Source organism: Aegilops tauschii, chromosome 5 (assembly GCF_002575655.3).
Source record: "Aegilops tauschii subsp. strangulata cultivar AL8/78 chromosome 5, Aet v6.0, whole genome shotgun sequence".
Taxonomy (NCBI): domain Eukaryota; kingdom Viridiplantae; phylum Streptophyta; class Magnoliopsida; order Poales; family Poaceae; genus Aegilops; species Aegilops tauschii.
In genome coordinates, this window is record NC_053039.3 from 475,202,932 (window position 1) to 475,215,083 (window position 12,152).

The window sequence follows — 12,152 nt, forward strand, 5'->3', positions numbered from 1 at the left end:
CGTCACCTCGTCCTTTGCCAGTCTCCGTTTATTCCGCAGCTCCTGCTTTGAGTTACAAATATGAGCAACCGCGCCGGTATCAAATACCCAGGAGCTACTATGAGTGCTGGTAAGGTACACATCAATAACATGTATATCACATATACCTTTGGTGTTGCCGGCCTTCTTGTCCGCTAAGTACTTGGGGCAGTTCCGCTTCCAGTGACCACTTCCCTTGCAATAAAAGCACCCAGTCTCAGGCTTGGGTCCGTTCTTCGACTTCTTCCCGGCAACTGGCTTACCGGGTGCGGCAACTCCCTTGCCGTCCTTCTTGAAGTTCTTCTTACCCTTGCCTTTCTTGAACTTAGTGGTTTTATTCACCATCAACACTTGATGTTCCTTTCTGATCTCCACCTCCGCTGATTTCAGCATCGAATATACCTTAGGAATGGTCTTTTCCATCCCCTGCATATTGAAGTTCATCACAAAGCTCTTGTAGCTTGGTGGAAGCGACTGAAGGATTCTGTCAATGACCGCGTCATCCGAGAGATTAACTCCCAGCTGAGACAAGCGGTTGTGTAACCCAGACATTCTGAGTATGTGCTCACTAACAGAACTATTTTCCTCCATTTTACAGCTGAAGAACTTGTCGGAGACTTCATATCTCTCGACCCGGGCATGAGCTTGGAAAACCATTTTCAGCTCTTCGAACATCTCATATGCTCCATGCTTCTCAAAACGCTTTTGGAGCCCCGGTTCTAAGCTGTAAACAATGCCGCACTGAACGAGGGAGTAATCATCAGCACGTGATTGCCAAGCGTTCATAACGTCTTGGTTCTCTGGGATGGGTGCTTCACCTAGCGGTGCTTCTAAGACATAATCTTTCTTGGCAGCTATGAGGATGATCCTCAGGTTCCGGACCCAGTCCGTATAGTTGCTGCCATCATCTTTCAGCTTGGTTTTCTCTAGGAACGCGTTGAAGTTGAGGGCAACGTGGGCCATTTGATCTACAAGACATATTGTAAAGATTTTAGACTAAGTTCATGATAATTAAGTTCATCTAATCAAATTATTCAATGAACTCCCACTCAGATAGACATCCCTCTAGTCATCTAAGTGAAACATGATCCGAGTTAACTAGGCCGTGTCCGATCATCACGTGAGACGGACTAGTCAAGATCGGTGAACATCTCCATGTTGATCGTATCTACTATACGACTCATGCTCGACCTTTCGGTCTTCCGTGTTCCGAGGCCATGTCTGTACATGCTAGGCTCGTCAAGTCAACCTAAGTGTATTGCGTGTGTTCCGAGGCCATGTCTGTACATGCTAGGCTCGTCAGCACCCGTTGTATGCGAACGTTAGAATCTATCACACCCGATCATCACGTGGTGCTTCGAAACAACGAACCTTCGCAACGGTGCACAGGTAGGGGGAACACTTTCTTGAAATTATTATAAGGGATCATCTTACTTACTACCGTCGTTCTAAGCAAATAAGATGCAAAACATGATAAACATCACATGCAATCAAATAGTGACATGATATGGCCATTATCATTTTGCTCCTTTGATCTCCATCTTCGGGGCGCCATGATCATCTTCGTCACCGGCATGACACCATGATCTCCATCATTGTGTCTTCATGAAGTTGTCACGCCAACGATTACTTCTACTTCTATGGCTAACGCGTTTAGCAATAAAGTAAAGTAATTTACATGGCGTTATTCAAGGACACGCATGTCATACAAAAATAAAGACAACTCCTATGGCTCCTGCCGGTTATCATACTCATCGACATGCAAGTCGTGATTCCTATTACAAGAATATGATCAATCTCATACATCACATATATCATTCGTCACATCTTCTGGCCATATCACATCACAAGGCACATGCTGCAAAAACAAGTTAGACGTCCTCTAATTGTTGTTGCAAGTTTTTACGTGGCTTCTATAGGTTTCTAGCAAGAACGTTTCTTACCTACGTAAAACCACAACGTGATATGCCAATTTCTATTTACCCTTCATAAGGACCCTTTTCATCGAATCCGTTCCGACTAAAGTGGGAGAGACAGACACCCGCTAGCCACCTTATGCAACTAGTGCATTTCAGTCGGTGGAACCTGTCTCACGTAAGCGTACGTGTAAGGTCGGTCCGGGCCGCTTCATCCCACAATACCGCCGAAACAAGATAAGACTAGTAGTGGCAAGAAAAATTGACAACATCTACGCCCACAACTGCTTTGTGTTCTACTCGTGCATAGTAACTACGCATAGGCCTGGCTCATGATGCCACTGTTGGGGATCGTTGCAGAATTTTAAAATTTTCTACGCATCACCAAGATCCATCTATGGAGTATACTAGCAACGAGGGGAATGGAGTGCATCTACATACCCTTGTAGATCGCGAGCGGAAGCGTTCAAGTGAACGAGGTTGATGGAGTCGTACTCGTCGTGATCCAAATCACCGATGACCGAGCGCCGAACGGACGGCACCTCCGCGTTAAACACACGTATGGTTGGGGAAGATGTCTCCTCCTTCTTGATCCAGCAAGGGGGAGGGAGAGGTTGATGGAGATCCAGCAGCACGACGGCGTGGTGGTGGAAGCAGCGGGGATCTCGGCAGGGCTTCGCCAAGCTCAGCGAGAGGGAGAGGTGTCACGGGAGGGAGAGGGAGGCGCCAGGGGCTAGGGTACAGCAGCCCTCCCTCCCCCCTTTATATAGGCCCCCTTGGGGGGGCGCCGGCCCCTGGGATCCCATCTACAGGGGGGCGGCGGCCAAGGGGGGGAACTTCCCCCCCAAGCCAGGTGGGGCGCCCCCACCCCCAGGGTTTCCAACCCTAGGCGCAGGGGGAGGCCCATGGGGGGTGCACCAGCCCACTAGGGGCTGGTTCCCCTCCCACTTCAGCCCATGGGGCCCTCCGGGATAGGTGGCCCCACCCGGTGGACCCCCGGGACCCTTCCGGTGGTCCCGGTACAATACCGATAACCCCCGAAACTTTCCCGGTGGCCGAAACTGGACTTCCTATATATAATTCTTCACCTCCGGACCATTCCGGAACTCCTCGTGACGTCAGGGATCTCATCCGGGACTCTGAACAACTTTCGGGTTTCCGCATACTAATATCTCTACAATCCTAGCGTCACCGAACCTTAAGTGTGTAGACCCTACGGGTTCGGGAGACATGCAGACATGACCGAGACGCCTCTCCGGTCAATAACCAACAGCGGGATCTGGATACCCATGTTGGCTCCCACATGTTCCACGATGATCTCATCGGATGAACCACGATGTCGAGGATTCAATCAATCCCGTATACAATTCCCTTTGTCAATCGGTACGTTACTTGCCCGAGATTCGATCGTCGGTATCCCAATACCTTGTTCAATCTCGTTACCGGCAAGTCACTTTACTCGTACCGTAATGCATGATCCCGTGGCTAACTCCTTAGTCACATTGAGCTCATTATGATGATGCATTACCGAGTGGGCCCAAAGATACCTCTCCGTCATGCGGAGTGACAAATCCCAGTCTCGATCCGTGCCAACTCAACATACACTTTCAGAGATACCCGTAGTGTATCTTTATAGTCACCCAGTTATGTTGTGACGTTTGGTACACCCAAAGCACTCCTACGGTATCCGAGAGTTGCACGATCTCATGGTCTAAGGAAATGATACTTGACATTGAAAAACTCTAGCAAACGAACTACACGATCTTGTGCTATGCTTAGGAATGGGTCTTGTCCATCACATCATTCTCCTAATGATGTGATCCCGTTATCAATGACATCCAATGTCCATAGTCAGGAAACCATGACTATTTGTTGATCAACGAGCTAGTCAACTAGAGGCTCACTAGGGACATGTTGTGGTCTATGTATTCACACATGTATTACGATTTCCGGATAACACAATTATAGCATGAACAATAGACAATTATCATGAACAAGGAAATATAATAATGACACAAGAACTAGTCATGGAGCACCTAGGCTCTAATGGCGTTCTCTGATCCCTCCGTCTCATGGAGGGTCTTCTACACTGGGATTTCAATCCGGGCCTTAAGGTCGCGGCTCAGGTGCGTCGTCATTTTGGCACCACGGTGCATTTCTCTCCATCTGTGCGGTCCAAGGAATTCTCTTTGGTCGTCTACTTTTCCTCTGCCTCCTTCACCTTGTCGGAGGAATCTGTGGGTATTGCGCTCCAATGCTGTATTGGTGGCCTAGCCTCTGGTTTCAACGTCTTTCGTCTGGGTGATCGAAGATTTCGGTTCTCTCTGGCATCTAACAAGGTTGGTCACTTCATCTATCATCTCAAGGACAGAATTTGGCCCGACTTTGTATGTCATTTTCAACTTTTCCGGCCTCATCTCCATGATTACTCTGCTGATGATGAGTGTTGGCATGCTGATGAACAAATTGCTGCGGTTCCACCACGTTCCTCTATGGCCATCAGTTCCATGGGTCTATTTTTAGTGGATGTTCAGGGACAGAGCTCTGCACCTCTCTGTAATGGTGGCTCACCGGAGATCCTTACTCCGGTGACCGGTGCTGGCACACCGCAGGCTCTGGGCAAAGTTGGTAACTCTAGTAATCACATTCAATGCAATGAAGAATTACCGGGTCTCAGAATTGGCAATTTTATTTTTAATGCGGGACAAATTGGCTATCGAGGAATTAATGCTCATCATCAATGCTCACAGGAGAATATTCGAATTGGCAGTTTTTCTCTCAATTGGTCCACCAATGATCAGGGTTTTCGGCGTTTTGTGGGGAATGGCTTTAAGCTAGCCTACTGGAATTCAATTCCCACTTTCATTATCCTTTATATTCTGGATCACTTGCGTTTTGGCTACACACCTCAGCATATTGCTACTATTTGGGAATTAAAGCACATTCCGCCACTGGATTACATTTACAAGAGAATCAATAAATGTTCTAATTGTGACCTGTCGGGCCATCTAGCCAATAACTTCCCGTCGGATGAGGCTTCTAATTCCGAGTTAGCCACTAGGGCACATTCCTACTCAGTTCTGGGCTCGGCCCTTGAGCCCATCATACATACTGAATCCACTAAGCTTTCTGCGGTTCGGGTCTGTGTCACTTGTGGTTCTTCTCACCACTATTTTTATGATTGCCCGGCCTACTTTAGGTGCTCTTCTTGTGGTAGATTGGGCCACTCGTCTTGGGCCTGTGGTTCTGCCCCTTGTTTCATATGGAAGCCTAAGACCTCAGGCAATCGCCGCACTGATTCTACACTTGCAAAAAATCACCTGCAGGGACAGGAAAATAAGGACTCTGATTTATCTCCGGCTCATGCTGATCCTTATCATCTTGGGGATGGCAATATCTTTAATGATGAGTCAGTATTGGCAAGTCCTGCTAGCAATCCAATCAATCAATCACCGTTTACTTATCTGACCAAACTTGCCATGATCACTGTGAGACCAAGCGGGACCGTCCGATGCTCATCGTGTGGCCACCCTGGACATGTTGCCACCTCCTGTCCAGCCAACCACAGGAAAAAGGGGGGAGTTTGGGTTCCCAAGACCGCTGCCGATACGCATTCCACCTCCCAGCCCGCCCCCTCCCCTGTCTCGCACCAAGCTCCTCCCTCTGCTCCAATGGCGAATTTTCCGGTCAATGTCGTCCCCTACCTCCCACAGGGTATGACTATTGAGCTCGGCCCCGCTGATCGGAAGGTTCGCGATGACATGGTGATCGGCCCCAACCCGCCGCTGCGGCATGACTTCCTTGCCATTGCTGAGGATAACAGGTTCATCCCGTTCCACCGCAAGGCAGATCTGCGCCATACCATACAGGGCCTGCTTCACGAATCCAACTTCTTCCCAACTAAGGTAGATGATTATACGCTTGGCATTGGCATTTTTGGGTTTGTGGATTCTGTGGTTAGAGACGCTGTAGTGGGCACAACCTTTGAGCTCGATGCTGATGATGAAGAGGATGAAAATATGAACACAGTAGTCTCTTTTGTCCCTCATGATGCTGCTATTAACATGCGCTTGACTAGCTATGGGCCTCAGATTTGGATTCTATATGATGGTTTTCCCCATGAGTATCAGACCTCTCACTATATTCATAAATCTGTGGACAAGTTTGGGGAGTTGGTTACTTGGCGTAGCCCGAGAACAGACAGAAAGATTGTGTTGATCAAGTGCCGTGTGATTAGCTTGCGTTTGGTGCCAAAGAGCTTTGTTATGCGTCAGCTGGGAGGAGAGAGGTGTAGTTGGACTGTTTGTGTCACCATGTTAAGAAGCAGCGACTGGAATGCCCACCTGCCTGAGGTCCCGCCGGCGGGCGAGGATCCACCGCCGGAGGATGGTATCCCACACCCCCTGTATGGGCAGGGACTCACTGCCGAACAGCTTTATCAAGCCCAACTGCATAACTGGATTGCCCAGAACGCTGCTGCTAATGAGGTACAACAGCAAGGAGGACAACAGGGTGTTCAGGCCAATGATGTGCACTTTCAGGTTAACTGGGGAGAATGGCCTCCTTCTCCTCCTCAAGCTCCACCGGTCTTATATAACTTTCAGGAATGGCTTGCTGCAGAAGGATTACAGGTGCAAGATGGTGTGCTGCCTGCGAACAATCTTCAGGATAGCCCTGGACTGGCTTGGAATGATTCTATTTCAGCCTATTCTAGCTCAGACTCCAGTGCCACTCTGTCTGACAGCTTTGTTCTTGTGCCAGCAACTGTTCTTCACTCCATGGTTACTGGAACTAGTTCGGCTATTGCACCTGCTATGGTACCTGGCGAAAGCTCTCAGACTGAACCTACTTTGTCTGTTGAAGATACCCCCATGGCTGTGGCTGCACCTCCCCGTGTCAACTCTCTAACACTTGATCTCTCCCTATCCTCGACGGGCTTGCACATTGAGATGATGTCCCAGGGAGATACTATCTCCTCCATGCTGCTGAATCCTGGTATTCCTTTTGTCAGAATTAACACTTTTCTCACGGCCGCTATAATGCCAATCATTACTAGTTATGGCCCTTGGAGCACTGGGCTTGGTTTTAGAAACAACAGCATTGACATCAGAGTGGTTCTTTCTGAAGATAGTGGCTCGTTTGTGGTTTCCCAAGCTTCCATGTCCACTCACCTTGCCTCCTCGGTTTCTTGCACGAACCTGCTGCCTGATCTGTCGGCTTGGATGCTTCCGGCTCAGGAAACTGCTGCTACTGGTTTGCCCCTACTGGACATGGCTTCAAGTATTATACCTGTTGCTCCATCTTCTGATTCTGTGGGCCTAGGACTTGTGCTTGAACACTCATCCAGCTCTACTGTTAGTTTGGGTTCTTCAATGCCACCTGATGATGATCCGACAGTCCTTGCTCTGACACAACCAGAGGAATTGTCTGAGCCTTCTCGTTCTGCTTTGGTTGGGCGTCGAGGACAGACTATGGCTCCAGACTGTTCCATTGTTTTGCGCAGGAGTACTCGCTCGACCAAATATGACGGTTTCAAACTGCCTTCTGTTGCAGACACGCCAATCAGAAAGTCCAAGGTCAAGCCAAGGACTGTGCCTTCTGCCTCCGCTGCTACGACGACCGATAACAATGAAGCGACAACAACTACTGCACCACCACCGCCTACCCCAATCCAGGTGATTCAGCATATTGGCACAGCCCTTTGTGCCATCCCGGCTGCGGTGCTCTCGGAGGAAGCTCTCCTTTCTGATAAGGAGACGGGGCCATCTTCGGCCTCTGCCTAGCCTTCCTTTTTCTTCTTCTGCTCTCGCTACTTTTTATGGTTCTATCAGTCAATTGGAACGTTCTTTGCTGGAATGTCCGGGGTTTGAACTCTGCTGCTAAGCAGCTAGCCCTGACCAACGCCATACACTCTAGTGGGTGTGCTGTGATTTGCTTGCAAGAAACCAAAATGGCCTCTTTTGATAATGCGTTCATTAAATCCTGTTGTCCAAGACACTATGATAAATTTGCTTTTGTCCCCTCCAGGGGAGCCTCTGGTGGTCTCGTGACAATCTGGAACAACTCCATTTTTCATGGAGATATTGTTTCTTCTGTTGATTTCGCTCAGGTCATCACTTTCAAATCAATGCAATCCGCTCACCGTTGGACTCTTGTGAATGTATATGGACCTTGCCAGGGGGAACAAAGAATTGCATTCATCCAATGGCTTGTCCAATTAAACATCCCTCACCATGAAGATTGGTTGTTAGTCGGCGATTTTAATTACATCAGAAGCCCCGACAACCGCAATAAACCAGGTGGTAATCTTAATGACATGATAACCTTTAATGATTTCATTCGTTCACAAGCCCTCATTGAATTACCTATTAAAGGTCGATCGTTCACATGGAGCAATATGCAAACCGACCCCCTCCTAGAGCAACTGGATTGGTTCTTTACTATCTCCAATTGGACCACTTCTTTCCCCAAGACCATGGTTAAACCTCTAGGGAGACCAGTTTCGGATCATATACCTTGTGTTGTCACAATTGAGACCTCCATTCCAAGATCAAAGGTGTTTCGTTTTGAATCTTATTGGGTACAGCATCAGGGTTTCTTTGATATTGTCCAGCAAGTTTGGGGCAGACAGATTCGGTCTGACAATATGGCCACGGTGCTTTGCAGAAAGCTAAAGGCTCTCAGACATGCTCTTAGGATTTGGAGCAGAGGGATTTCTAGACTTTCTATTGCCATTGAAAATTCCAATAAGGCACTTCTTGAACTTGATGAGTTGGAAAACAAACGCCCACTATCATTACCAGAAGCAAACTTTAGGAGGATTCTCAAGTCACATATTCTTCGTCTCCTATCTTATCAGCAGCAATATTGGAAAAAACGTTGCACTATACGTTGGGTTAAATTCGGAGATGAGAATTCCAAGTTCTTTCAAGCAATGGCCTCTGAAAGGATGAGAATTAACAACATTGCCTCCCTGACCAATGACAATGGCATCATCGTGGAGGATCATGCTGGAAAAGAGGCACTCATCTTTAATACCTTCAAGCAAAGATTGGGCTCGGCATCACATCATGAGATGAAATTCAATCTGGACAGAATTATTAAAAAAGTTGATGGGTTAGAGGAGCTCACTGTTCCATTCACCACGGATGAGATCGATAATGTCATTAAGCTCATGCTTGCTGACCGTGCACCTGGCCCGGATGGCTTTAATGGTGTGTTTCTAAAATCTTGTTGGCACATTATCAAACATGACTTCTATAAGCTCTGCTTCCAATTTTTTGATGGTAATCTTAATCTTGAATGCATTAATGAGGGTTTCATCACGTTAATACCCAAAAATAATGCCCCATCATCAATCAATGATTATAGACCAATCACTTTGCTAAACTGCTGTCTCAAAGTCATAACAAAGCTTCTAGCCAACCGACTGGAAAGAGTGATCCTACGCATCATTCATCGAAACCAATATGGATTCCTCAAAGGCCGCACCATACAAGATTGCCTTGCTTGGGCATTTGAATACATTTACCAATGCCAGGCCTCTAAGAAAGATATTGTGTTACTAAAGCTTGATTTTGCCAAGGCATTCGACACTATTGATCATACAGCCATGCTTACAATAATGCAGAATATGGGCTTTAATGACAAGTGGCTGGGCTGGGTACAATGCATCTTTGGATCTGGTAAATCTGCGGTTCTCTTGAACGGTGTACCTGGATGGCAATTCCATTGTAAATGCGGAGTCCGGCAAGGCGATCCCTTCTCGCCTTTGGTATTTGTATTGGCGGCGGATCTCCTGCAAGCAGCAATCAATGACGCCTACACTAGAGGAGCAATCCAGCTGCCTTTCCCCACGACCATTCAAACGGACTACCCTGTCATTCAATATGCGGACGACACTATTCTCGCCATGCCAGCATGCACAACGCAAGCAAGGATCATCAAAGATATTCTCTCGGACTATGCTACCTCTATCGGTCTCAAAATAAACTTCCACAAGTCTACTTTGATCCCCATAAACTGTCATGAAGACACGTACAACTACATTGCAATCACCTTTGGGTGTGTGGTGGGTAAGATGCCCTTCACATACCTTGGTTTGCCTATGGGGACGACCAGGCCATCTGTGCTAGATCTGTTCCCTCTTGTTTGTCGGGTGGAACGAAGGCTCTCTGCTACACTCAACATGATCTCCTATGGGGGGGAACTATCACTCCTCAACTCGGTCATAACCTCCCTAATCATCTTTGCTCTTTGTACTCTCAAGCTGCCAGTGAGCATTATTGAACTTTTGGACAAAATCAGACGCAAATGCTTATGGACCAAAAAAACGGAGAATGGGGATTCTTGCAACTCTCTTGCGGCTTGGGACATGGTTTGCCAACCCAAGGCTTCGGGAGGCCTCGGTGTCATTAATATCAAGGTACAAAGTGATGCCCTCCTGCTAAAATACCTCCACAAATTCTATAACCGATGGGATTTACCTTGGGTGGAGCTCATTTGGAACACGTATTATAGCAACAAGATCCCCCATGCAGCTGATCCCTGCGGGTCCTTTTGGTGGCGAGATGTGATGAGACTAATGCCAATTTACCGAGGGATTACAAAAGCCCAAGTTCACACGGGGAATGACATTCTCTTCTGGAAGGATCATTGGATGGATGGTATTCTGGCAGAAACACACCCGCGGGCTTTTTCGTTCGCCACCCAGGAGGATATTTCGGTTAGAGATTTTTTGGGGGCCACGACTTTGCGCAAAACGTTCCATCTACCGCTTTCGATACAGGCGCATATAGAGACTAGAGATCTTCAACGTCTTGTACGTGACATTCAACTGTACGATAGCCTCTCGAGGAATGATAGCTGGAACTGCACTTGGATGACTCAGAAGTACTCGGCCAGCAAATACTACAACTTTTACTTCAGGGAGGTTCAGGCCCATCAAACTTATGCCTGGCTTTGGAAGTCCAAGGTTACAATGAAAATAAAGGTTTTTGGGTGGCTGCTTCTTTCTGATAGACTTAACACCAGAAACATGCTGAAGCGAAGACATTACAACATTGGCAATGACTATACTTATCCCCTCTGCGAGTCAAACGTGGAAGAAACACTTGAACATCTTTTCTTTGGTTGTGCTTTCAGCAAGGATTGCTGGTCTGATATTGCCATTTGCTGGAGTTCTCAGGGCTCACGATTGGATTGGATAAGCAGAGCTAAAACTGTATGGAACAAGCCAATGTTCATGGCAATATTTTTACAAGCTGCTTGGAGCATCTGGAAGGAACGAAATAATAAAGTCTTCAGAAGAATAGCACCCACAAAAACAGCCTGGATCTCAAGATTAAAGGAAGACCTATCTCTCCTAACTCATAGGGTTGGAGATAAACATATCTCCTTTCTAACCTCCTTTGTAGCTACCCTTTGACTTGTTACTTTCCCACCCCAACCATCCCCAAAGGGGATGGCATGTACAGATCCATGTGTAAATCCCCCCATTTATTAATTTAATTACACAGTAGGAGGCTCTCCTACTGTTTCAGGTGTTAAAATATAATAATAACCATTTATTATTGCCTCTAGGGCATATTTCCAACACTTAATACTCTAGATGCATGCTGGATAGCGGTCGATGTGTGGAGTAATAGTAGTAGATGTAGGCAGGAGTCGGTCTACTTGTCTCAGACGTGATGCCTATATACATGATCATACCTAGATATTCTCATAACTATGCTCAATTCTGTCAATTGCTCAACAGTAATTTGTTCACCCACCGTAATACTTATGCTCTCGAGAGAAGCCTCTAGTGAAACCTATGGCCCTCGGGTCTATTTTCCATCATATTAATCTTCCAACACTTAGCTATTTTTATTACCTTTTATTTTACTTTGCATCTTTATCATAAAAATACCAAAAATATTATCTTATCATATCTATCAGATCTCACTCTCGTAAGTGACCGTGAAGGGATTGACAACCCCTTTATTGCGTTGGTTGCGAGGATTTATTTGTTTGTGTAGGTGCGAGGGACTCGTGCATGGTCTCCTACTGGATTGATACCTTGGTTCTCAAAAACTGAGGGAAATACTTACCCTACTTTGCTGCATCACCCTTTCCTCTTCAAGGAAAAACCAACGCAGTGCTCAAGAGGTAGCAGGGGCGGTCACCGAACCCTTACACTTTGGCAACCCTTGGGGGCGGTCACCGAACCCCGTCAAA

At 47.0% G+C, this 12,152-nt stretch overlaps 1 protein-coding gene across 1 annotated transcript; it reads left to right on the forward strand.

The window, feature by feature from the left end:
• The first annotated feature begins 8,868 nt into the window (after nt 1–8,868).
• On the forward strand, nt 8,869–11,361 carry LOC109786392 (uncharacterized). The gene is made up of 3 exons (XM_020344961.3): nt 8,869–9,614; nt 9,906–10,296; nt 10,462–11,361. The coding sequence occupies exons 1-3, from the start codon at nt 8,869–8,871 to the stop codon at nt 11,359–11,361; spliced, it is 2,037 nt and encodes a 678-aa protein (XP_020200550.1).
• The last annotated feature ends 791 nt before the right edge of the window (nt 11,362–12,152 follow it).

Coding starts and splice junctions, on each gene's coding strand:
- LOC109786392 (XM_020344961.3), top strand. CDS start 8,869: ATGGCCTCTGAAAGGATGAGAATTAACAACATTGCCTCCCTGACCAAT. Junction 9,615..9,905: donor TGGGTACAATGCATCTTTGG/ATCTGGTAAATC, acceptor GGACTATGCTAC/CTCTATCGGTCTCAAAATAA. Junction 10,297..10,461: donor GGGATTCTTGCAACTCTCTT/GCGGCTTGGGAC, acceptor TATAGCAACAAG/ATCCCCCATGCAGCTGATCC.